Raw genomic sequence first — 27,522 nt, forward strand, 5'->3', positions numbered from 1 at the left:
CTTCCCGCGTCAGGAAGTGAAGGCAGCCCAGCAGTGCTAACTGAGGCAGACACACTCTGCTAAAGCTGCTTCAAAGAGTACAACCAGTGCTATATATGTCTTTGGTGTGGGAAGATCTCCTCATTCAGGGTGAGCTTGAACAACATTCAAATTAAAGAGAACAGGTTTGGAGGGAGGTGTGCAAGTGAGACTGGGGAGAAATAAAAAATAAATAGTGTAATTGTTTGTTAAAATCTGTAAGTGGTTCAAAGTTTTTGGGGGTTTTTTTCTGAGCATGTACACTGAGAGGAGGGCATGACTGCAATGATGTGTGCATAATTATCAGGTAACCTGGGATAGCTACAGCTAAAAGCCATTTCATTGGCTGATGGTTCAAACAGTAGGTTCAAAGAGGAATTTTAGCTGTGTTGAAGAGCTAGTAAGTGAAAATCTGATTGCTTTTTTGTGTGTAATTAGTAAATGTTTTGTGTGTAATTACTAAATGTTTATTTCTTATATATCTCCACCATTCATGATGTATTGTAAGCCACACTGAGCCTAAAAAGAGGTGGGAAAATGTGGGATACAAATGCAATAAATAAATAAATATAAAACATTCTGCTTGAATAGGAAGCGTTTGTGATATGTGAAAATACATTTTGCTTTAATGAAATTGCTAAACTTTAGAGTCAGTGCTTTTTTTGTGTTTGTTTTTATATAAAACATTCTCCTTGGATAGGAAGAGTCTGTGATATGTGAAAATACATTTTGCTTTAATGAAATTGCTAAACTTTAGAGTCAGAGACTTATCAATGAGGGATACATACAGTGCTTTTTTTTGTGCCGGTAAGCGCCGGTACAGTGTACCGGCACCTTTTTCTTGAGGTCCGGCTCACTTGGCCGCTCCCTTTTGTTCCTGCTCTCGCGCTCCAAAATCTTTTACCCGAAGTTGTGATTCTCCTCTCTCCCCTGCCCTCCCCTCCATGTCCAGCAATTCTCTCTCCCCTCCCCTGCCCTCCCCTCCATGTCCAGCATGTTGCCTCCCTCCCCTGCCCTCCTCTCCATGCTGGACATGGAGGGGAGGGGAGAGGAGGGCAGGGAAGAGAGAATTGCTGGACATGGATGAGAGGGGAGGGCAGGGGGCAGAGGAGACATACTGGACATGGAGGGGAGGTCAGCGAAGAGAGATTCGCTGGACATGAAGGGGAGGGCAGGGGAGAGAGGAGAATCGCTGGACATGGATGAGAGGGGAGGGCAGGGGAGGGAGGAGAATCGCTGGACATGGATGAGAGGGGAGGGCAGGGGAGAGAGATTCTCTGGACATGGATGGATGGAGGAGTTGGCAGGGAGAGAGGAGAAATGCTGGTCTTGGATGGAGGAGGGGAGAGAGAATTATTGCTTTATATGGATACAGGGGAGGGACGAGAGAGGAGAAATGCTGAACATGGATGGAGGGGATGAGAGAGGAGAAGTGCTGGACATGGATGGAGGTGAGGAAAGAAAAATGAAGAAGATGCACATGGATGGAGATGAGGGAAAGGGAAGAGAGGAGAAAAACTGCACATGGATGGAGAAAATAGGCAAAGGCTGGATCCACGTTATACCTTCCTCCAGTGAATTTCACAGAGGAGGACACAGCTTTTACTTATGGATGTAGGGCAAGAAATGAAGAAGAAAGGAGGAAAGTAAAGAAATAAATGGAAAAGAAGTCCTGGAAACGGAGTTAAGAGAACAGATAGAGAGCAGCAGAATCAGAGACTTGGACCAATATGGATAGAAAAACAAAGTCACCAGACAACAAAGGTAGAAAAAAATCATTTTATTTTCATTTTAGTGTTTGGAATATGTCAGCTTTGAGAATTTACATCTGCTATCTTATTTTGCAATGTATAGCAATTTGTTTTCTAAGAATATTGCTGACAATTCCTGTCAGTGTGGCAAGTGGTGAGCAATCATTTTCACAGTTAAAAATCATAAAAAATTATTTGCGATCAAGTATTTTGCAAGAAAGGCTTGTAAGCCTTGCCATCTTGTGCCACACGGGGGGGGGGGGGGGGGGGGGGGGGGGGGGGACTGATAGTCTGCAGGGGGGCACCAAAGACCCTAGGCATGGCCCTGGTAGCATGTGTGGGAGTAGAGAATGTGCAGGCAGAATTTCTCATCAGACATAGTAGAGAGGTGTGGTAGCCGTGATAGTCCACTCTTAAAGGTTATCAATAGAAATCAAACAAAACATGAAAAAGAAAATAAGATATCTTTTTTTTATTGGACATAATACATTTCTTGATTAGCTTTCAAAGGTTGTCCTTCGTCAGATCAGGCTTGTGCTTGTTTCGGTCCGGGGAACCGTGGTCTGCTACGGCTGCCTCTTTCCCGATCTTCATTGCCTTTGCTGGTCTACGGTTATCATTGGCTTCTGGTGATCTTTGCCTTTCTTCTGGCCGCCTGCTGTTGCTGCTTTCCCCAGTGCCTGTCCGAGGATCGTCTTGCCAGGACTTGCTCCAGCCCCTCTGTGTAATCTGGATCTTCATCGTCCCCCTTGGCCCGCCAAGACTCTCGCCGTTCATCTTTGCCTCCCTTACCCTTCCCTTCTTATCCTATCCTATCTTCTTATCTTGTTCTCCCGCTCTAACTACTGAAATGTAACTGTAATGTATTTATTTAATTGGTTCTTTGTAAGCCGCTTTGGGGCTGCAACACTGTGGCAAAAGGCGGGGTATAAATGTACTGAAATAAAATAAATAAATAAACAAACAAGCAAATATTATAGGACAATACTGGATATATGTGGAGGAGTTCACATTTGTTGATCTTTGTGGTATGGCTTGTTGTGTCTTCAGTTGTTTGTGGAAGTTAGTTAGTTCATAGATCGTTTTTAAGTTGCGCGGCAGCGCGTTCCAGAATTGTGTGCTCAAGTAGGAAAAGGTTGACGCATGCGTTAGTTTGTATTTTAGGAAGTGAAGGTTGAGGAATGTGCGGCATTATTTTTTTAGCATTCCTGGGTGGTAAGTCTATCAGGTCTGACATGTAGGCTGGGGCATCTCCATGGATGATTTTGTGAACTAGGGTGCATATTTTGAACAAGATGCGTTCTTTAAGTGGGAGCCAGTGTAGCTTTTCTTGTAGCACTTTCATATTTTGTTTTGCCGAATATGAGTCTAGCTGCGGTGTTCTGGGCTGTCTGAAGTTTCTTGATTATTTGCTCTTTGCAGCCAGCGTAGAGTGCGTTCCAGTAATCTAGATGGCTGAGTACCATTGATTGTACCAGGCCATGGAAGACGGTCCTAGGGAAGAAAGGTCTTATTCTTTTTAATTTCCACATTGAGTGGAACATCTTCTTGGTTGTGTTTTTCACGTGGTTTTCAAGTGTTAGGTGTCTATCAATGGTAACTCCAAGAATTTTTAGGGTATCCGAAATTGGAAGTTTCAGTTTTTGTGTGTTTATGGTGGTGAATTTGTTCATGTTATGTGGAGAGGTATTAGGCATTGGGTTTTTTCTGCACTGAGTTTCAGCTGAAATGCATCCGCCCATGAATGCATGATATGTAGACTTTGGTTGATGTCATTGGAAATTTCCTTTAAATCTTGTTTAAATGGGATGTAGATCGTTACGTCGTCTGCGTATATGTATGGGTTGAGGTTTTGGTTTGATAGTAGTTTGGCCATTAAGTTGAATAAGGTCGGCGAGAGGGGGGATCCCTGTGGAACTCCGCATTCAGGTAACCATGTGGCTGATGTAGTCGAATTAGATGTCACTTGGTATGATCGTGTGGTTAGGAACCCCTTGAACCAATTGAGGACGTTGCCTCCAATTCCAAAGTACTTGAGGATATGTAGTAGTATTCCAAGATCCACCATGTCAAAGGCGCTAGACATGTCAAATTGTAGAAGTAGTATGTTCTTGCCAGTTGCGATCATTTGTTTGAATTTTGTCATTAGAGTAACTAGTACTGTTTCAGTACTGTGGTTAGACCGAAATCCTGACTGGGATTCGTGTAGTATTGAGAATTTGTTTAAGTAGTTTTTAAGTTGTTTGGTTACCATCTCTTCTGTTATTTTGGTTATTAAGGGGATGGATGCTACTGGCCTGTAGTTGGTTAGTTCACTAGCACTTTTCTTTGTGTCTTTGGGTATGGGGGTGAGTAGAATGTTTCCTTTCTCCTTCGGGAAGAGTCCATTTTGTAGCATACAAGTGGTTTGTAAGATCTGTTATGAATTGTTGAGGGGCAGATGCCATTAGGTTATTTGGGCATATGTCTAATTTGCAATGAGATTTGGCAAATCTTTTGAACGTTTGCGAGATGGGATCCTCCGATAATATCTCGAAGTTGGTCCAGGTTCTGTCTGCTGGGTATATGTCAGGGTCTGGGTCTAGACAGTCGAGGAGTTCGGCGTAGTCGATGGTACTGACAGGTATTTTCAATCGTAAATTGTATGATTTTCTCATTGAAGTATTTCGCGAGATTGTCTGCTCCTGGTGTATCTTTGTTGTTGGTTGTGACTGGTGTGATATCTAATAGCTTGTTCACGAGTTGGAAGAGTTTATGTGTGTCCTTGTAGTTTGGTCCAATTTCAGTTTTGTAATATAATCCTTTGGTTTGTCTTATGGTATATTTATATTTTCTTTGGAGTTGTTTCCAGGCGTTAAGTGTAGGGTCGTCTTTCTTTTTATTCCACGCTCGTTCTAACTTGTGTTTTTAGTTTTTTTTCAGTTCTTCATTGAACCACGGTGTTGAGCTCTTTCTGTGTGAGGTTCTGGTTTGAATTGGGGCAATGTTGTCTAATATTAATCTACATCTATTGTCCCATTCAAGAAGAAATTGGTTTGTGTCTGCCTTTATTGTCCATCCGTTGTGGTATATCTGTTGCCAAAATGTTACCAGGTCTATTTTTCCTCTCGTGGAGTAGGTCCTTTGTTCTTGTTTGTTAACTGAGTCTTTCGTTCGCCATTGGAGGGAGATGTATGCTTTGTAGTGGTCTGACCACGGTGTTGGTGTCCATTTTGTATCTATTAGTATAAGGTTGGAGTCGGGATCGAATTTGTGTGAGATAATGTCTAGTGTATGTCTTTTAGTGTGAGTTGGTTGCATGTTGTGTCTGTGTAGATCCCATAGTTGTAGGAACTCTTTACATTCTTGGGTGTTTGTTGAGGTAAGATCTTCAAGGTGTAAGCTGATATCTCCGATTATGATTAGGTTTGAGGTGGTGACACAAGTGTTCGAAATGAAGTTCATGAAGTGTGTTTGGGCATCTTGCCAGTTACCTGGCAGTCTGTAGCTTAGGATTGTGTTGAGGTGTTCTTGCAGATTTGGGTGATTGATTCTAACCGAAGCGATTTCGAGTTGTGGCAGAATGGATTCAGCTGTGGTTGTGATGGTGAACTCGGATTTGTATATTATAGCTATTCCTCCTCCTCTTTTTCCGTTTCTTGTCCAGTGGGTAATTTTGTACCCTGGTGGGCATAAATCTAAGATTATGGGGTCTTTAAGGGTGTGGATCCAGGTTTCAGTGATGAATAGGAGGTCGAGATTGTCTATAGTGATCCAGTCTGTTATGATCTCTGTTTTATTTACTACTGATCTGGCGTTTACGTATCCCATTTGGATTGAATAATAAGGTTTGGCTTGGGACATAGATGTGTTAATTTTTATTAATTGCCTGTTTTCTTGGTATCTGGTTTTGTTGTGTCCTTTATTTCCTGTTGGTTATTTCCATATATGTTTGTTTTTCCTTTTAGTTGGTTGTTGTTCCTTTGGTCTGGTGAGTTGTCTATAGGGCTTGTATGCTGTGGGTAGATTGTTGTTTATGTTGGGAGTGGTCCATACGTGATAAATTAGGGGTAACAAGTAAATTACCATGAGCAGTTTGTTGGTGTTCATGTTGGCTATGGTTCGTGATGTTTGGTTGTGCCTAAGGGTATTAGTGAATGCGAATTTATATAAACATCAAGCAGTGTTAGCATTAGGTATTGTCAACACCAGCAGTGTGAACATTAAGCAATGAGTAAATGTGGTTTTAGGCAATGTCCACACTTAGCAGTCTTAACATCAAGCGGTAACAACATTAAGCAGTGTCATCATCGAGCAGTGTCAACGTCAAGCACTATCAGCATTAAGCTATATCAGTATTAAGCAATGTCAACATCGATCAGTTTTAGCATTGAATAGTTAAGTCTGTAAAGCATATGAGCTTTTAAAGGAAGTCTTTCAACATGTTGCAAGGTATATATAACGCTTTTAAAGTCTGTAAAGCATTTAAGCATTTAGAGGAAGTCTATCAACATGTTGTGAAGCATATAAAGTATTTAAAGCATATGGTGGAAACTTTTAGGTCATTTAAGCAGTGTCAACGTCAAGCATTATCAACGTCAAGTAGTGTCAATATTAAGCTATATCAGTATTAAGCAGTGTCAACATCGATCAGTATCAGCATTGAATAGTTAAACTAAATATTTAGTTTATTGCCTCTGTTTGGACTGATAAAAAAATCCTGGATAGAGACTGATTCAAGATGGCGTCCTGGTAGGACGTTGAAATCAGAGCAGGAGAAATTTTTCCTGATTTCTTTCTTTTTTCTTCATTACTATGCCTAAACGGAAGGGGAAAGTGCGAGGAGGTATCTCCCTAACCTCCACTGACCTGAACCGTAGGCAACCTCCTATAACCGATTTCATGGATCCGGTTACACCAACGGTCGTTCCGCTGCCCGAGACCGAGAGGAGTCCGAGCTTGGATAGCGAAATATCGCTAAGCCCTCGAAGTCCTTGCCAGATTTGCAAAGTAGGAAGCAGACCGGGAGGAAGTCCCGCCCTTCGGTCAGAGATAGCGGCTGTCGAGTCGGGGAGGGAGAACTCCCCCGGAGAGATGGTGCTTCCCTTAGCGGGAATTTCCCGCGAAGATTTGAATCTGCCAATTTTTCCCAAAGAAAGCGGAGGCGAAGAGACCATCTTGGAGCTTATATCTGTCGTTCCGCAATCTCTTGTTAAACGGCCCATCCCAGATATGCCTTAATTTCGTTACAAACTCAAATGCTAATTCTTTAAAAATTGAACTTCTTCAAACTGAATTAGCTACCCAAGGGAAAAATCTACAAAAATGTTAAACTTCAGTATCTCAAATAAAAGACCAAGACTTTAAGTGTGGACTTGATGCAGAGAAAGATAGAGAATTTGGAAAATGGGAGTAGGAGTTTAAACTTGAGACTGTTAAATATTCCCTTTCTTAAATAGACCTCTGTACGAGATTTGTTCCATAAATTCTTGGTAGAAGTATTTACTTTTTACCTGTGAGAGATTCAATAGTAAAAACTATATCACAGACAAATCAAGCTTCTGAGGCTCTTGATATATCAGCTCTGCTTGAACAATCACAAGAAGAAGCTGAATTTAGATCTACACTGTTGGAATCATTTGTCTTTCTTGCGGATAAAGAGGTCTTATTAAGACTATATGAGAGACAGATTTCCTCAGTTACTTTTATGGGCGAAAGAATTCAAATCTTTCCGGATGTATCGAGAACCACACAAGAAAGACGAAAGAAATTTTTGTTAATGAGACAAGAGACAGTACAATTGGGAGATAAATTTCAATTGCACTTTCCCTGTAAATGTGTAGTGTTTTACGAGACTAAGACATACCACTTTTTGGAACCTTTACAGCTTCGATCTTTCCTAAATGCAAGAACTCCTAAATCACCATAAGGGTTTCTAAGTATGGACTTGAAATAGATAGATATAACCAGTGGTGTGCTGGTAAATGTTTAACAACAGGCTCTCTCCCCGGGTCCCGCTCTGCGCCCCCCCCCCCCCCCCCCAAAAAAAAAATAATTGCAGAGCTGGGTCAATGCATTACTCCAGGAAAAAAAATTAAATGATCCCAGGTTCCAATCTAATTCATGTTTAAATGTCTTAAATAAGTAAATAAATATAAACTTTTAATGTTGAGCATCTGATTCTCAAAGTGAACATATTCCAAACACTATAATGAAAATAAAATTATTTTTTTCTACCTTTGTTGTCTGGTGACTGTTTTTCTGATCACGCTGGTCCAGTATCCGATTCTGCTGTTATCTGTCCTCTTAACTCCATTTCCACGGCTTCCTTTCCATTTATTTATTTCCTTTCCTCCTTTTTTCTTCATTTCTGGTCCTCCGCAGACTTGACTGTCCAGTGGATCCAGCTTCTGCCTATTTTCTTCATCCATGTACAGTTTTTCTCCTCTCCCTTTTCCCTCATCTCATCTGCTTCCTCACTCTTCCCTCCCCTCCATTCATGTCCAGCATCTCTTCTCTCTCCCCTACCCTCCATCCACCCATGTCCAGCGACCCTTCTCTCCCCCTGCCCTCCCCATCCACCCATGTACAGCAACCCTTCTCTCCCCCTGCCCTGCATGCACCCATACTCAGCAACCCTCCTCTCCACTGCCCTGCATGCACCCATACCCAGCGACTCTTCTCTCCCCTCCATCCACCCATGCCCAGCGACTCCCTTATCTCCCCTTCCACCCCCTCCCGAGTCGTTCAGTGAATTCTCCTCCCTCCCTCCGGATCCGGTCCCTCATGCGACCTGACTCTGAGTCACCCTGCCTTGTACATCGAATACTTCGGGGCAGGCAGTCTTGCCTGCCTGCTGCCAGCACTGACTCATCCCCACTGCCGATCGCGCTTCAAAATGGCCGCAGAGACTTACAAGGGTGGCCTTCAAGACTTCAGCAGAAGTCTCGCGAGGCCACCTCTGGAAGTCTTGGCGGCCATTTTTAAAGAGCGAACCAGCAGCGGGGGAGGGTCAGCGCCGGCAGCGGGCAAGCAAGACTGCCTGCCCCGAAGAATTTGGTGACTCAGAGTTAGGTCGGTGAGGGACTGGATCTGGAGGGAAGGAGGGAAAAGAGCCGGCTCGCGCTCATTAACAACCGGCTCACAAGTCGGAACAAACTTTAACAACCGGCTCTTGCGAGCCGGCTCCAGCACACCACTTATATAATTCACAGAGCAGGATTTTAGCAACTAGAAACCAGTTAGACAAAATCTCCCTTTGTAGGACTCCGCATCTCTTTCCCTCTCTTCAGTAGAGTCCCCCAAAGTGCCTTTCGTCGGGCCAGGTCTGCTCAGGCTCCTGACTTTGCAGTGCCCCAGGACCCAGATTAGACAGCTGCAGCAGTGTTTACAGAGAAAGGACAGAAAATTGGGGGAATCTCCTACCACAGCAGTAGCTCCTGCAGGTATTTTGCTCTCTGTTTCTCCTGTTTGCAGGATTAGAAGCTCTTTCTCTGGCTACTGGGGTGGAACTGAGGATTTCTCTCTTAAAATGTTGCCAGAACCTGAAAAGAGCAGAATTAGATCTGGAGCTGACTCAGGTTAAGCAAGCTGGAAGCCTGGAAAGGAAGAAGGAAGAGAAAACTCAGCCTCCAATCTTTCGGCACAAACGGATGACATCACTAAGGGGCGGAGCTTCACACAAGGAGATTGCATTGAGAACAGGAGAGGGCATGACATCAAAACGTTGAAGCCAATGAGATTCATCTCTTCCCCTTTCCCCGCAGCCGTCATCCCTGTGCACCCGAAACAAAGCAAACCTATGAGCTGCTCTATCCATGACTGTCAGAAAAAGCAGGCTCCTTCAGCCAATCCTGGGGCTTTTCTTCAGCCTGTCCCGGGGGTGGGACAGGCTGAAGTAAAGTCCCCAGGATTGGCTGAAGCAACGTGCTTTTTCTTACTCTGCCTGCCAGCCGGCACCACTGAAAAAAAAAAATCGCTGCAAGAAGAGGAGCTGCATCGGGTAGTGGGGAGGTGGTGAGACATACTGAGCGAGCCACAGGGAAGGACGGAGGACATCAAGAAGAGGCACGGCAAGCCTAAATTTTGGGAGCCGGTTGTTAAAGTAGCTACTTTAACAACCAGCTCTCAAAATTCTTAAAAAACTAACAGGCTCTTGCGAGCCGGTGCGAGCCGGCTCCAGCACACCACTGGATATAACATACCAGAAACCATCTTTTTCCTATAATTTGTTGCTTTAACTATACCTAATCCTCTTATAAGGTTTATGCACTTCAGTCTCCTCTCTAATTGAGGACTATGTTAATGTAGAATTTATTTTGTGGGGATTTCCCCATTGTGTATATTTCTTATGTTTAATTACTGATATTTCTTGACAAAGCTTGCTTTGGGTATATATTAAATTGCATAAATAAAAAATAAAAATAAATAAAAAAAATCCTGGTGGTTTGGTGTGTTGGGTCTGTGAGTTCTTTCTGGAAACTGTTGGACCACTGGGAGTGTGGCTCCAGTAACCTAGAAATCACTGGGGGTAATTTGAGAGCGGGAGACTCACCCAGAGGTAGTGGTGACCCAGTCAGTGGGAGGAGGGTGCTAGTGTAGAGCACAAGCGGCAGGTGGACCTGAGCTGTGCTGGGGATAGACCCTCTAAGTAGCAGCAGGGTAACCCCAGGCCGGTGGCTAGGCATTTTGTGACAACAGGCATAACCCACTTGTCCTGGATTGATCTGTTGCCATGCTAAGGAAAGACAATCACCGAAGTAAAAACTTTGAAGCCTTTTCAAAGGCTTTCCTGGGCTTTAGGATAAACCTGACTCAATAGCTGTCAGGATGATTGTCACCCATTTGTGTGGCTACATTCACCGTCTGTTGACAGAGAAAGTGAAACCAAAATACTGACAGACTTTCAAGCATGTTTGGCACAGGTATAGGGCAGTGGAAAAAAACAGGAGATGGTGGGTATAAGAAAGCAGGTAGGGTACAAGGTGTTGATTTAGCTAATAGAAACTTGTTGCTCATCTAACCAGAATGACAGAGAAAAAAAAGAAAGAAGCAACATTAGTACTTAAGCAATGTCCTATGGGTAGCCAACCTTAAAAAGTTTATTGGGATTTTGATCAGGTAGCTCAATGTAAAATACAATCAAACACCATTCGTGAATAGAATGTCAGTTTTTGGAATATCCATTTCAAAATCTCTGCTGAATGGAACTTGAGGGTACCCGTTTGAAATTTTTTCAACTTACATGGTATTTGACTTAAAGACGTTGAGAAACATTGCTTTATACTAAGTTCTGAGCTTTGGGAGAGCAGTTCTACCCTGTCAGCATGTGGAAATGTTTGTCACGTTTTCCAAAAGCAGGAACTAGGATCGTCAGCCCTTGGGCCACTGCCGAGGAGTGGCAGTGGAAGGCAAAACCACCCCACACAGGGATAAGGCAGAACTCAGACAGGGCCAGCTAGACTTCACCTGCACTTGACCACCGTTCCTCAGGAGTTGAGCCCCTGAGTGCAGGTGGCCGGCAGGACTTAACGTACAGGGCCGGAACTGGATACCAGCAGGATACACACAGGGACTAGAACACACAGGCAGGCTAGGCAGAATACTAGACTAGGACTCTCAGACAGACAAGGGACAGAACTGAAAGCTGCAAGCAACCACTGAAACAGGGAACAAACACTGGTAGATAAGAGACAGAACTGAAAGCTGCCAGGCAGCCACTGAACAAGAAAGAAACACAGATAACCTAGAACTAGGGTTACCATATGGCTCCAGAAAAAGGAGGACGGATTAAGCCAGCCGGGTTTTACTTCCATTGCTTTCAATGGAAAGCAATTGCTTTCAATGGAAGTAATTGAGCCAGCCGAGTTTTACTTCCATTGCTTTCAATGGAAAGCAATGGAAGTAAAACCCGGCTGGCTCAATCCGTCCTCCTTTTTCTGGAGCCATATGGTAACCCTACCTAGAACTAGACAAAGACATACAAACAAGAAACAAGACAGGGAAACAAGCAATACAGTACAAGAAGCTACACAAAGACTAAACTAGAATCAGGCAAGAATACAGACTATAAACTGGACTAGGCAGAAGTGCAGCAAGCACCAACAAACCAGGGCCTTAGGCGATGCAAAGGCAAAGCAGAGAGTTTCCAAATGGCTAATACGCCCAGCAGAAGCTGAGATTCAGCTGCAGCAATCACCAGGCAGCTACGGGTGCTGTGCAGGCTCAAACAAGACAAGCAAGTCTGGCTGGCCGGAAGATTCGGAATGGACTGTGCTGAAGTCTGGAACGGGAAACAGCACACAGACAATCCAATGCAGCCACCAGGTCTGGCCACCAGAGGGCAAGAGGAACACAAACCAAAACACAGGCAGAAAGCATAATGAAACACAGAGAGACTTAACAGTATAATGGAGAAATCAGAGTAATGCTGGAAGCAGCCAGCACACAGAGACAGAGCTAACTTAGAAAGACCAGACAGAAGCCAGCTTAGAAGCTGACCGCCAGAAATAAGGTAAGCCTGAGGAGGGTCACGACCACAGACGTGACAATATTACCCAATTATATGCCTGACAGTGTAACATGCACCTTCTACCACAAGATTAACAAAAAATACACTGAAAATGATGCAAATTACTGCCACATAAAAAATGTTGCAGTAATTGGCTGCTCACTGCTGAAGTGCCCCCCTCCCTTCCTGCCTGTATGTGAGCCGTGACTGGCTCTTCCACTGACAGAAAGGGGAACATTTACTAAAAGTCACTGGATCTGCATCGAGCCCAAAATCCATAGTAGTATATCACCCCTTGACCTGACCCCCTCCAAATTTTGGCACCCCAACCAACACCCCCCCCCCACCAGAGATACCCCAAATTCCTGCCAAAGAAATATCCCTGGTGTCTAGTGGCACCTCCTTAATCTCACTCCAATTCCCCACATGCCCCATGCGATCCTTCAAGAGGCAGTAGCTATGTCCTTTCGCCCCTGCTTCTGCACCATCTGGGAAAAGTGACACCTGACCCTCCACAGTGCATCCTGGGACACACTACATGGAGTCAGTCTGCCAAATAAGAGAAAGTTTGCTCCTGCCTCTTGAAGGTATGCAGAGAGCAGGGGGTTGCCACTAGAACCTAGGAATAATTAGGGGGGGAGGGAAGAGGGCAGGGCAGGCTATTAGCTTTTCTGCCCTGATGTAGAAGGGTGAGCCAACCTTTCTATGCTGCCTCAGAACACTGGGGTGGAATAGCTAATAGCCTGATTTCACTACAATCTAGTTTTCGCCCTCTCCACTCTCCACTCAACCGAAACTGCGCTTACTAAAGTCTCCAATGACCTATTACTGGCTAAATCCAGAGGTCAATATTCCATCCTCATTCTTCTTGATCTTTCCGCTGCTTTTGACACTGTTGATCACAGCATATTTCTCAATACCCTGTCCTCTCTTGGATTCCAGGGCTCTGTCCTTTCCTGGTTCTCTTCCTACCTCTCCCTCCGCACCTTTAGTGTTCACTCTGGTGGATCCTCTTCTACTTCTATCCCTCTGCCTGTCGGCGTACCTCAGGGTTCTGTTCTTGATTCCCTCCTCTTTTCTATCTACACTTCTTCCCTTGGTTCATTAATCTCATCCCATGGCTTTTCCTACCATCTCTATGCTGATGACTCCCAAATCTACCTTTCTACCCCTGATATCTCACCTTGCATCCAAACCAAGTTTCAGATGCTTGTCTGACATTGCTGTCTGGATGTCTCAACGCCACCTGAAATTAAACATGACCAAACCGAGCTTCTCATTTTCCCCCCCAAACCCACCTCCCCGCTCCCCCCGTTTTCTATTTCTGTTGATGGCTCTCTCATTCTCCCTGTCTCCTCAGCTTGAAACCTTGGGGTCATCTTTGACTCTTCTCTCTCCTTCTCTGCTCATATCCAGCGGCAAGACCTGTCGTTTCTTTCTTTACAACATCCGTAAAATCCGCCCCTTTCTTTCTGAGCACTCTACCAAAACCCTCATCCACACTCTTGTCACCTCTCGTTTAGACTACTGCAATCTGCTTCTTGCTGGCCTCCCACTTAGTCACCTCTCCCCTCTCCAATCGGTTCAAAACTCTGCTGCCCGTCTCGTCTTCCGCCAGGGTCGCTTTACTCATACTACCACTCTCCTCGCTTCACTGGCTCCCTATCCATTTTGGCATCCTGTTCAAACTTCTTCTACTAACCTATAAATGTACTCACTCTGCTACTCCCCAGTATCTCTCCACACTCGTCCTTCCCTACACCCCTTCCCGTGCACTCCGTTCCATGGATAAATCCTTCTTATCTGTTCCCTTCTCCACTACTGCCAACTCCAGACTTCGCGCCTTCTGTCTCGCTGCACCCTACGCCTGGAATAAACTTCCTGAGCCCATACATCTTGCCCCATCCTTGGCCACCTTTAAATCTAGACTGAAAGCCCACCTCTTTAACATTGCTTTTGACTCGTAACCACTTGTAACCACTCGCCTCCACCTACCCTCCTCTCCTCCCTTCCTGTACACATTAATTGATTTGATTACTTTATTTTTTTGTCTATTAGATTGTAAGCTCTTTCAGCAGGGACTGTCTTTCTTCTATGTTTGTGCAGCGCTGCGTACGCCTTGTAGCGCTATAGAAATGCTAAATAGTAGTAGTAGTAATATGCTGTACATTGATGTCTGCCGAGTTACCTAACTCCTGTGCTGAACCATTTCTGCATCATGTGGCTAGTAATATATGTGCATACTTTGCATTAACTGCATATTTCTAGCTGCAGTAGCAACCTGAAATCGGCCTCTGCCTCATTTCTTAACTGCTAACAAGGATCAACAGTCCCATTTTCATCCTATTAGGTGTTGTCTCTTATACTCATCCCACCCATCCAATTACCTTCACATTAACATTCTGATCAAATCCATCCATCTGGTTGAGCAGCTCCAGCAGAATCCTTTGTACCTCTCTGTCAGCTACCAAAAAAAGATGACAGAGTCAATTGAAGGGCAGCAGAGAGGTAGGGGCAGAAAAAGCAGATGAGAAAAGGAGACAGGAGATACAGTGAAGCAAACCCAGGAAGAAAGCCCGTAGCTGTACTACTTTCTCCATCGGTGTTCATTGTTGGGCTGTGCCCCTCCCCATCCTCCAAGGCTTGCCTTCTGTGCTGCTTCCAAGTCCACACCCATCCCTTCTTCTTCATTTATCTATGAATCCTTCCATCTCTGCCTCTGAGCTCCTTCTACTCCCTTCCCTCCCAGCTCTTGCCTTCTATCTACCGTCCCTCTTACCCATAACCCTCTGTGCCTCACTACCTTCCTACTCCCATCTCAATCCTTGCTTCTCACCTCCTGTTTGTGCATCAAAACGCTTGGTTGCGATGGCATCAATCTCATCAATGAAAATGATAGCTGGTGCATTCTCCTTGGCTAACCGGAAGACATCCCGTACCATGCGAGGCCCCTCGCCCAAGTACTTCTGTACAAATTCTGAGCCCACCACTCGAATGAAGGCCGCTGGGGAGGTTGGGGTGGGGGGTGGGGGAAGAGACAAGCATGTGAACCAGGGTAAATCTCTTGTCAGCATATCTTGAAATATCTTGTTGAATAGACACCTGCTTCAGTTAGCAAAAAACTCCCAACATAGAGTCTTCTAGAGCTAGGACTCACCATGATGCCCCATGGCAGCAAGGAATTATGTACACTCACCTGTAGTGTGATGAGCCACAGCTTTAGCCAACATGGTCTTTCCACAACCAGGAGGACCATACATCAGTACTCCCCGGGGAGGGTCAATACCAATCTGAAGGAGGAGAAACAAACTGATATTTTAATAAGCAAACACCAGCTTCAATAGTCTTTACATGGTAACTCTCCATAATACCTTCCTCGTCTCTGAAGTCCACATAAAAAGGAAAGACAAATTTGGTCTTAATTGATAATTTTCTTTCCATGGGTCCAATCTAACCAGCAAATGGAGACAAACACAAGAACAGTACTCCAGTGTGATCTATAACAAAGCTACCATGATCGCTATCAGTCTCCCAAGTGAACACACACTAGGTGACTCCTTAAGATTTCCCAGTACTCAGAAAAAAAAAACCTACTCAGAGAACCAAAACAGGGAGGCCTAGCATTAGCCAAGAAAAAAGAACCAAATCTGATTGGACTCAAGGAAAGCGAGGTTACTCATATGTGCTACTTTTTGTGTATACCCTACTTTGATTTGTACCTGGTGGTTGGGAGGCGGGGATAGTGCTGGGCAGACTTATACGGTCTGTGCCCTGAAGAGGACAGGTACAAATCAAAGTAGGGTATACACAAAAAGTAGCACATATGAGTTTATCTTGTTGGGCAGACTGGATGGACCATGCAGGTCTTTTTCTGCCGTCATTTTACTATGTTACTAACCTGTAGCAGGTATTCTCCGAGGACAGCAGGCTGATTGTTCTCACGATTGGGTGACGTCCACGGCAGCCCCAGAATCGGAAGATCTTCCTAGCAACAGAAGTTTGCTAGCTCTCGCGTGTCTCACGCGAATCTCACATGCGCGAACGTGCTCCCCAGTCCAGTGAAAAGCAAAAGATAAGGGAAGACACAACTCCAAAGGGGAGGAGGGCGGGTTTGTGAGAACAATCAGCCTGCTGTCCTCGGAGAATACCTGCTACAGGTTAGTAACCTCGCTTTCTCCGAGGACAAGCAGGCTGCTTGTTCTCACATGTGGGGTATCCCTAGCCCCCAGGCTCACTCAAAACAACAAACATTGGCCAATTGGGCCTCGCAACGGCGAGGACATAACTGAGATTGACCTAAACAGAAACAACTAACTGAGAGTGCAGCCTGGAACAGAATAAAATGGGCCTAGGGGGGGTGGAGTTGGATTCTAAACCCCAAACAGATTTCTGCAGCACCGACCTGCCCGAACCCGACTGTTGCGTCGGGTATCCTGCTGGAGGCAATAATGAGATGTGAATGTGTGGCCAGATAACCACGACGCAGCCTTGCAAATCTCTTCAATAGTGGCTGACTTCAAGTGGGCCACTGATGCTGCCATGGCTCTAACACTATGAGCCGTGACATGACCCTCAAGAGCCAGCCCAGCTTGGGCGTAAGTGAAGGAAATGCAATCTGCTAGCCAATTGGAAATGGTGCGTTTCCCAACAGCCACTCCCCTTCTATTAGGGTCAAAAGAAACAAACAATTGGGTGAACTGTGTGGGCTTGTCCGCTCCAGATAGAAGGCCAATGCTCGCTTGCAGTCCAATGTGTGCAACTGACGTTCAGCAGGGCGGGTATGAGGACGGGGAAAGAATGTTGGCAAGACAATTGACTGGTTCAGATGGAACTCCGACACTACCTTTGGCAAGAACTTAGGGTGAGTGCGGAGGACTACTTTATCATGATGAAATTTGGTATAAGGAGCATGAGTTACCAAGGCTTGAAGCTCACTGACTCTGCAAGCTGAAGTGACTGCCACCAAGAATATGACCTTCCAAGTCAAGTACTTCAGATGGCAAGAATTCAGTGGCTCAAAAGGAGCTTTCATCAGCTGGGTGAGAACGACATTGAGATCCCATGACACTGTAGAAGGCTTGATAGGGGTCTTTGACAAAAGCAAACCTCTCATGAAGCGAACAACAAAAGGCTGTCCCAAGATAGGATTACCCTCTACACGATAATGAAAAAGCACTAACGCACTAAGATGAACTCTTACAGAATTGGTCTCAAGAACAGCCTCAGACAAGTGCAGAAGGTAGTCTGTGTAGGACAAGCAAGACTTGGGAGACACCCTTAGAAAGACCCAAGGAGGCAAAGTCTACGCTCTCAACATCCAGGCCGTGAGAGCCAGGGACTGGAGGTTGGGATGCAGAAGCGCCCCCTCGTTCTGAGTGATGAGGGTTGGAAAACACTCCAAACTCCACGGTTCTTCGGAGGACAACTCAGAAGAAGAGGAAAAAGATCTGACGTGGCCAGAATGGAGCGATCAGAATCATGGTTCCACGATCCTGCTTGAGTTTCAGCAAAGTCTTCCCTACCAAGGGTATAGGAGGATACGCATACAGGAGGCCCTTCCCTCAATGAAGGAGAAAAGCATCCGACGCTAGTCTGCTGTGGGCCTGAAGTCTGGAACAGAACTGAGGGACCTTGTGGTTGACCTGAGTGGCAAAAAGATCTACCAAGGGGGTGCCCCACGCTTGGAAGATCTTGCGGACAACTCTCGAGTTGAGTGACCACTTGTGCGGTTGCATTATCCTGCTCAACCTGTCGGCCAGACTGTTGTTTACGCCTGCCAGATATGTGGCTTGCAGGAACATGCCATGACAGCGAGCCCAAAGCCACATCCTGACGGCTTCCTGACACAAGGGGCGAGATCCTGTGCCCCCCTGCTTGATGATGTAATACATGGCAACCTGATTGTCTGTCTGAATTTGGATATTTGGTTGGATAGCCGATCTCTGAAAGCCTTTAGCGCGTTCCAGACCGCTCGTATCTCCAGGAAGTTGATCTGAAAACCTGTGTCTTGGAGGGACCAATATCCCTGGGTATGAAGCCCATCGACGTGAGCTCCTTACCCCAGGAGAGACGCATCTGTGGTCAGCACTTTTTGCGGCTGAGGAATTTGAAAAGGACGTCCCAAGGTCAAATTGGAGCGGATTGTCCATCACTGTAGAGATTTGAGAAAAACTGTGGACAACTGGATCACGTCTTCCAGATCCCCCGCAGCTTGATACCACTGGGAAGCTAGGGTCCATTGAGCTGATCTCATGTGGAGACGGGCCATGGACTGTGGAGACCATGTGGCCGAGCAATCTCAACATCTGCTGAGCTGTGATCCGCCGAGTCGCTCGTACCCAGGAAACCAGGGACAAAAGATTGTCTGTCCTGGCCTCCGGGAGGTAGGCATGAGCAGTCTGGGAGTCCAGCAGAACTCCTATGAATTCTAGTCGTTGAACTGGAAGAAGGTGGGACTTTGGATAATTTATCACAAACCCTAGTAGCTCCTGGAGTTGAATAGTCATCTGCATGGACTGTAGAGCTCCTGCCTTTGAGGTGTTCTTTACCAGCCAATCATCGAGATAAGGGAACACATGCACTCTCAGTCTGCGTAGAGACGCCGCCACTACTGCCAGGCATTTCGTGAACACTCTGGGCGCAGAGGCGAGACCAAAGGGTAGCACACAGTACTGGAAATGCCATGTTTTCAGACAGAATCGAAGATACTGCCTGTGAGCTGGTAGTATCGGAATGTGAGTATAAGCATCCTTTAAGTCCAGAGAGCATAGCCAATCGTTTTTCTGATTCATGGGACGAAGGGTGCCCAGGGAAAGCATCCTGAACTTTTCTCGGACCAGATATGTGTTCAGGGCCCTTAGGTCTAGGATGGGACGCATCCCCCCTGTTTTCTTTTCCACAAGAAAGTACCTGGAATAGAATCCCAGCACTTCCTGTCCCGGTGGCACGGGCTCGACCGCATTGGCGATGAGAAGGGCGGAGAGTTCCTCTGCAAGTACTTGCTTGTGCTGGAAGTTGAAAGCTCCTGGAGGGCAATTTGGAGGTGTTGAAATCAAACTGAGGGCGTACCAGAGCCGGACTATTTGAAGAACCCACCGGTCAGAGGTTATGAGAGGCCACCTTTGGTGAAAAAACTTTAACCTCCCTCTGACCGGCAAATCGTCCGGCACAGACACTTTTACCTCGGCTATGCTCGCCTGGAGACAGTCAAAAGCCCATCCCTTGCTTTTGCTGGGGAGCTGCAGGGGCCTGAGGAGGCGCACGCTGTTAATGGGAACAAGTGAGCTGGGGCTTGGCCTGAGCAGGCTGGCGAGAAGGTGGATTGTACCTATGCCTATTAGAAGCATAGGGAACATTCCTCCTTCCCCCATAGAATCGTCTACCTGAAGAGGTAGATGCTGAAGGCGTCTGGTGGGAGAGCTTGTCGAATGCGGTGTCCCGCTGGTGGAGCTGTTCTACCACCTGTTCGATGCGCTCACCAAAAATGTTATCCCCCCAGCAAGGAGCATCCGCAATCTGCTGCTGGACTCTATTCTGCAGGTCAGAGGCACGCAGCCATGAGAGTCTGCGCATCACTATACCTTGAGCAGCGGCCCTGGATGCAACATCAAAAGTGTCGTAAACACCCCTGGACAGGAATTTTCGACACGCCTTCAGCTGCCTGACCACCTCCTGAAAAGGCTTGGCCTGCTCCGACGGGAGCTTATCGACCAAGTCCGTCAGCTGCCGCACATTGTTCCGCATATGGATGCTCGTGTACAGCTGGTAGGATTGGATCTTGGACACGAGCATAGCAGAATGGTAGGCCTTCCTCCCCAAAAGAGTCAAGAGTCCTAGACTCCCGCCCCGTGACTTTCTTGAGAGGCAGATCCACAACTCCAAAGTCATGAGGCAAACTGGGTCTTCATCAACTCCGGGTCCCCGTGGACCCGATACGGGGCTCAATCTTTTTGGGAATCGTGGGGCTTACTTAATGGTTTCATCCAGTTCGCCATCAATGTTCTGTTTCAGGACATTATGAAGGGGAACAGTGGATGACTTCTTAGGTGGTGAAGGGTAGTCCAGGACCTCGAACATCTCAGCCCTGGGCTCATCCTCAGTAACCACTGGGAAGGGAATGGCCGTAGACATTTCCCGAACAAAGGACGAGAAAGACAGACTCTCTGTGGGAGAAAGCTTTCTCTCTGGCGAAGGAGTGGGATCAGAAGGAAGACCACAAGAGTCCTCATCAGAGAAATATCTTGGGTCTTCCTCTTCCCCCCACGAGGCCTCACCCTCGGTATTGGACACCAGTTCACGAACTTCAGTCCGAAGCCGAGCCCGTCTTGACGCCGAGGAACTAAGTCCTCAATGGTGGTGCCGAGAAGAAGACTCCCGCGCCGCCGGCGACGAAGCTCCCTCCAGCAATGTCGACGGGGAGTCAACCTGGGTGGCAGTAGAGGCCGATGCCGCAAGCGGTACCAGCGTCACTGTCCTCACCACGGGCGGAGAACCAACTGCCGCATCTCTCGACGGTACCGGCGGCGCAGGCACCGACGGTACTACTACTACTATTTAACATTTCTAGAGCGCTACTAGGGTTACGCAGCGCTGTACAATTTAACATAGGACAGTCCCTGCTCAAAGAGCTTACAATCTAAAGGACAAATGTACAGTCAATCAAGTAGGGGCAGTCAAATTCAGGCAGTCCAGATTTCCTGAAAGGTATAAAGGTTAGGTGCCGAAGGCAACGTTGAAGAGGTGGGCTTTGAGCAAGGATTTGAAGATGGGTAGGGAGGGGGCTTGGCGTAGGGACTCAAGAAGTTTATTCCAAGCATAGGGTGAGGTGAGGCAGAATGGGCGGAGCCTGGAGTTGGTGGGAAAAGGGTACTGAGAGGAGGGATTTGTCCTGTGAGTGGAGGTTTCGGGCGGGGACAGAAGGGGAGATGACGATAGAGAGGTAATGAAGGGCTGCAGACTGAGTGCATTTGTAAGTAAGAAGGAGAAGCTTGAACTGTATGCGGTATCTGATCGGAAGCCAGTGAAGTGACCTGAGGAGAGGAATGATATGAGTATATCGGTTCAGGCGGAATATAAGACGTGCAGCAGAGTTCTGAACGGATTGAAGGGGGGATAGATGGTTAAGTGGGAGGCCAGTGAGGAGTAGGTTGCAGTAGTCAAGGCGAGAGGTAATGAGAGCGTGGATGAGAGTTCGAGTGGTGTGCTCAGAGAGGAAAGGGCGAATTTTGCTGATGTTAAAGAGGAAGAAGCGACAGGTCTTGGCTGTCTGCTGGATATGTGCAGAGAAGGAGAGGGAGGAGTCGAAGATGACTCCAAGGTTGCGGTCGGATGAGACGGGGAGGATGAGGGTGTTATCAACTGAGATCGAGAGCAGAGGAAGAGGAGAAGTGTTTTTTGGTGGAAAGACGATAAGCTCGGTCTTGGCCATGTTCAGTTTCAGGTGGCGGTTGGACATCCAGGCAGCAATGTCGGATAAGCAGGCCAATACCTTGGCCTGGGTCTCCACGGTGATGTCAGGTGTAGAGAGATACAGCTGGGTGTCATCAGCATAAAGATGATACTGGAAACCATGTGATGAGATCAGTGAGCCCAGGGAAGAGGTGTAGATTGAAAAAAGAAGGGGTCCGAAGGACAGGATCCTGGGGAACTCCAACAGAGAGCGGGATGGGGTGGAGGAAGATTCATGAGAGTGTACTCTGAAGGTGCTGGTGGGAGAGATAGGAGAAGAACCAGGAGAGGACAGAGCCCTGGAACCCAAATGAGGATAGTGCAGCAAGAAGTAAATTATGATTGAAAGTGTCAAAAGCGGGGGATAGATCGAGGAGGATGAGGATGGAGTAGTGGCCTCTGGATTTGGCAAGGAACAGGTCATTACAGACTTTAGAGAGTGCCGTTTCTGTTGAGTGTAGAGGGCGAAAACCGGATTGAAGCGGATCGAGGATGGCCTGAGAGGAGAGAAAATCAAGGCAGCGGCTGTGAACGGCGCGCTCAAGTATTTTGGAGAGGAAGGGTAGGAGGGAGATGGGGCGGTAGTTGGAGAGACAGGTAGGGTCAAGAGATGGTTTTTTGACGAGAGGTGTGACTACGGCGTGCTTGAAGGTGTCAGGGACAGTTGCAGTGGAGAGAGAGAGAGGTTGAGGATATGACAGATGGAGGGGGTGACAGTATGAGAGATGGTGTTACGTAAGTTGGTGGGGATGGGATCAGAGGAACAAGTTGTGCATTTCGAGGAGGAAAGAAGGCGGGCGGTTTCCTCCTCGGTGATATCAGGAGGAGGAGAAAGAAGTTGGTGGTTGAGGGAGAGGGTTGAAGGGTGAAGGGGAGGAGGTGGCTTGGTAGTGAATTCAAGGTTGATCTTTTGCACCTTGTCGCGGAAGTAGTCAGCCAGTGTTTGAGGAGAGAGTGGGGGGGGGGGGGGGGGGAGCGGAGGGCATTTTGAGGAGGGAGTTAATGGTGGTGAAGAGACGACGAGGGTTGGAGCTGAGGGAATTGGTCAATTGGGTGTTGTAGTCCTGTTTGGCAAGGAATAGGGGGGCTGGAAGGAGGATAGCATGAATTTGTAATGAAGGAAATCTGAATAGGTGCGAGATTTCCTCCAGAGGCGTTCAGCAGATCGGGCGCAGGAGAGAAGGCAACGGATGCAAGGGGTCAACCAGGGCTGGGGATTAGTACGCCTTGTGGGACGGGAGATGGATGGTGCGAGGGTGTCCAGAGCAGAGAGTGGCATTGTAAGCGGAGACAGCCTCGTCGACAAACTCGGAGGACATGATGGAGGGGAGGAGATTAGAAATGCTAGAGGATAAGGTGGGAGGGTCAATAGCCTGGAGATTCCTTGAAGTAGTGGTTAATGTTGGGCGGGGCTGGGGGGGTGAAGAAGTGTGAAGGTGATCAGGTGATGATCAGAGAGAGGAAGAGCTGAGGCGTGGAAATTGGAGGGTGAGCCGGAAAGAGGAGAGGACGAGGGTCAAGACAATGGCCATTTTGGTGAGTAGGGGTGGTGGAGCACAACTGGAGGTTGAAGGAGGATGTTAGAGTGAGGAACTGAGAAGCGTGAGAGTCGGATGGGTCATCAGCGTGTATGTTAAAGTCTCCGAGAATGAGGGATGGAGATGAGGGATCAAGAAAAACAGAAAGCCAGGCATCGAAGTTAGTGAGGAAGGAAGAGAGAGATTTATCAGGGGGGCGGTAAATGACTGCAATTCTGAGTAGCAGCGGGTAGAATAGACGGATGGAGTGAACTTCAAAGGATGAGAAGCAGTGAGATTGCGGTGGGAGGGGTTGAAAACTACAGGTGGGTGAGAGTAGTAACCCGACACCTTCTCCGCGGCCGACTGGGCGGGGAGTATGGGAGAAAAGATAACCTCCATAGCATAGGGCCGCGACTGAGGCCGAGTCATCAGGGTGAGCCAGGTTTCAGTTAGGGCGAGCAGATGAAGGGAGCGGCAGATGAAGAGATCGTGGGTGAAGAAAAGTTTGTTGCACACGGAGTGGGCATTCCACAGGGCGCACGAGAAGGGGACGGAAGAAGGGGGAAGGAGGGGAACAGAAATGAGATTGGAGATATCTTGGAAGCGTTTGCATGGATAAGACGAGGGCATGTGTGGGGGGTCTGAATTGGGATTGGTATATCCGGCGGATAGTAGGAGAAGGAGCAAGAGAGAGCGGAGGAGGGTGGGGGAGGTAGGGTGACGAAGGCGGGATGAGCTTAGTAGGAATGGGGATGGGCTAATGGCAGGAAGGAAGCGTTGAAGGTTGAGAGCTAGGAGGGGGGGGGGATAGGAGAGATGGTGAGGTGGTGGGGGACGGGGGTGGGTAGGGTAATGCAGTAGTGAGTAGGACGGGAGAGGACATGGATTGGCAATGAATACCTGCGGTGGACAGCGGTGGGGGGAGGGAGAAAAGATTAGGAAGGGACAGGGCGATGAAGAGAATGTGAATAGGGGCCATGGTCAGGGAGGCAGGCAGGTGATAGGTGAGCTGGTAGGCAGGTGGGTCAGCAGTTAGGTAGCTGTGCAGGCTTGAAGGCAGGCGGCGAGGCAGTTAGGTAGTTGAGCAGGCTAGATGGCAGGCAGGTAGTTGATGGGTTGATAAATAGGCAAGTTGATGGTCTGGCAAGCAGGCAGGTTGGTTGCTGACCAGCAAGCAAATTGATGGACTGACAGCATGCAGGTTGGTTGCTGGTAGGCAGGCAGGCAGGTAAGCTGGGGTGGATGCGATGGGACTGGAACAGGCTGGACGAAGGACTGGAGACAAGCTGGAACAGATGGATGGACTGGAGCAGCAGGACTGGAACGAGCTGGAGCAGATTGATGGACTGGAACAGTAGGACTGGAACAAGCTGGAACAGATGGATGGACTGGAACAGTAAGACTGGAACGAGCTGGAATAGACGGATTGGAGCCAACTGGGACAGACGGACAGGAATAGGCTGGAATAGATGGAATGGGCGGACTGGAACAAGCTGGCAAACTGGAACAGATGGACTGGAACAAGCTGGAAAAGACGGATTGGAACAGGCTGGACTGGAACAAGCTGGAACAGACAGATTGGATCAGGCTGGAGCAGAAGAGCAGAAACAAGCTGGAAGGGCTGGAACAAGCTGGAACAGACGGATTGGAACAGGCTGGAGCAGAAGAGCAGGAACAAGCTGGAACAAGGGCTGGAACAAGCTGGAACAGACGGAGCAGATGAGCAGGAACAAGCTGGAATGGGCTGGAACAGACGGAGCAGATGAGCAGGAACAAGCTGGAATGGGCTGGAACAAGCTGGAGCAGATGGATTTGAACAAGCAGGTGCAGATGGACTGGAGCAAGTAGGAACAGACGGACTTAAACAAGCTGGAACGGATGGACTGGAACAAGCTGGAATGGATGGACTGGAACAGCTGGAACAGATGGACTGGAGCAAGTTGGAGCAGAAGACAGTGGCGCAGCAGGACTGGAACACGCTGGGACAGACGGACTGGAACAAGCTGGAGCAGAAGACAACGGAGCAGCAGGGCCGGAATAAGCTGGAACAGACGGATTGGGACAAGCAGAAGCAGAAGAGAGCAGAGCAGCGGACTGGAACAAGCCGGACTGGAACAGGCTGAAGGACCAGAGCAAGCTAGGACAAAGGACCTGTGGCAGATGGACAGGGCAACAGGGCAGCAGGGTAGAGGCAGGACCAGAGCCAGCGAGGGTCACAGGACATGAACATAAGGGCCTAGGGAACAGCTGCCTGAGGTTACCTGGCTCCCCAAGCTCCCACACCAGAAAGATCAACACCAGGGCCAAGGGGTCAGCTGCCCCAGGTCTCCTGGCTCCCAGATGGGCTAGGGAGAGCGGCTGCCACGTGGACGCGTGGTCCCGGCCGCCCCCCACCGACTCCACCCTACCTCGAACTCCCACGCTGCGCCGGTTACCAGGCAGCGGAACGAGGGAGACGGCTGCCACGTGAATGCGTGGTCCCGGGCCGCGCAGCCTCGATCGCCCCACTACTGCTGCTCTCGACCTCTCACTCGCATCACCTGCCCATCTGCTGATACAGCCCACGCCGATTTGCACCGGTTACCAGGCAGCGGAACGAGGGAGACGGCTGTCACGTAGACGCACAGTCCCGGGCCGCACAGCCTCGATCGCCCCGCTACCGCTGCTCTTGACTTCTCACCCGCATCGCCTGCCCGTCCGCCGACACAGCCCACGTCGATTTCGTCTAGCCGATCCGGACAGCGACACAAAGCAGCAGGAGGCGCTGATTCCGTGAGCGATTCCCGTGTTTAGTGTCGTCCTGGGGTTCACACTGCCACTGCGAGACGCTGGAAAACCGATCTTCTGATCGATTCTCGGCGGAGCTGCTCGCAGTGCTTCCTCTCAGTCGGCCATCTTCTTTAGACGGTACTGGAGCAGATGTACGCAGCAGCCTTTCCAGGATCCCTGGAAGAATGGCCTTGAGGCGCTCGTCCAGATTGGCTGTCGAGCAAGGAAGTGGGGCCGGTACCTGTCTGGGGTGCGGAGGCGGTACCGGGCTGTCCGGAGTAGAGCGCATCGACACCTCCTGAATGGAGGGTGAACAGTCCTCCCGGTGTTGACGCTTCGCGGGTACCAAATCCCTCGGTGTCCTGGAGCTCTCGGTACTGTGACGGGAAGGTGACCGATGGCGATGCTTCTTCGCCTTCGCTTGAAGCACGCCAGCGGTACCTCCCAGTACCGAAGAGGACGATGTGGAATCCAGACACCTCCTCGGGCCCGGGTCCGAAGGTGGTCGGTCCCGGGGGGGGGGGGTGGGGGGTCTGTACCACAGGAGCCCTCGAGGCGGGTGGAGACCCACTCGATGGCTCACTACTACCAGCATGGGACCTCTGGACAGCCATCACCTGCGCTCCGGACGTCGATACCAGTGATGACCTCGGTACGTTCCACTGAGCCAATCTCGCCACCTGAGTCCTTTTCTTCAGCTGGAGGCACAAAGTACAGGCATTAGGGCGATGGCCAGCCGCAAGGCACTGGAGACACGAAACGTGCCTATCAGTGAGTAAAATCGTCCGGCTGCACCGCGTGCACTTCTTGAAGCCGCTGGCAGGCTTCGATGACATGGGCGGAAAAATCGCGCCAGCGAGGTCAAACGCGATGATGCCGAAAAAAGGGCACCAAAAAAGGGAAAAAGACCCATACGGGCGGCGAAAAAAGCCGCTCACGCCAAAGAAAGGAAACTTATGGGAAACCGCCAAAAAGGCGGAAAAACGCGGCAAAGAACACAGCGAAGGCCTCTCTGGGGCAGAGAACGAACGATACACGGCAATTCTGAACAGCAGAAAAAGAGCGGCTGGGGAGCACGTTCGCGCTACAGGTGGGAAGACGGTCGCGCATGCGCGAGAGCTAGCAAACTTCTGTTGCTAGGAAGATCTTCCGATTATGGGGCTGCCGTGGACGTCACCCAATAGTGAGAAGAAGCAGGCTGCTTGTCCTCGGAGAAAGAACATTATCAGGTAAGACCAAGTTCTTCCTTCATTCTATCAGACCAGTCCATAATATGTGGGATGTAGCAGAGCACTTCTCAGACTGGGCAAGAAAAAGACATTCCTGCTGAGAGAACACTTGCCCCCAAAGGTAGTCCGCACTCTCAAGAGAAGCCAAAGCCCCTCATGCAAAACCAGCAAAAATCTGGGCCACTACAACTGGAATGGAGATCTCCTCTGACTGGTTCTGCACAAAATTTGTGACTCAGAAACGGGCTCGTTCAAGATCATTCGTCCCCAAGTGAATTACAACATCGGTATTTGAAGTC

The 27,522-nt window shown here is 48.3% G+C and overlaps 1 protein-coding gene across 1 annotated transcript in view; it reads right to left on the reverse strand.

Moving 5' to 3' along the window:
* PSMC4 (proteasome 26S subunit, ATPase 4) overlaps window positions 1-27,522 on the reverse strand; it is a 360,239-nt gene that overhangs the window by 96,792 nt on the left and 235,925 nt on the right. The window contains 3 exon segments of the mRNA XM_030212086.1: window positions 14,646-14,722; window positions 15,095-15,262; window positions 15,455-15,548. Coding sequence (XP_030067946.1) covers window positions 14,646-14,722; window positions 15,095-15,262; window positions 15,455-15,548 — 339 coding nt within the window.

Source organism: Microcaecilia unicolor, chromosome 8, assembly GCF_901765095.1.
Source record: "Microcaecilia unicolor chromosome 8, aMicUni1.1, whole genome shotgun sequence".
In the NCBI taxonomy this organism is placed as follows: Eukaryota; Metazoa; Chordata; class Amphibia; order Gymnophiona; family Siphonopidae; genus Microcaecilia; species Microcaecilia unicolor.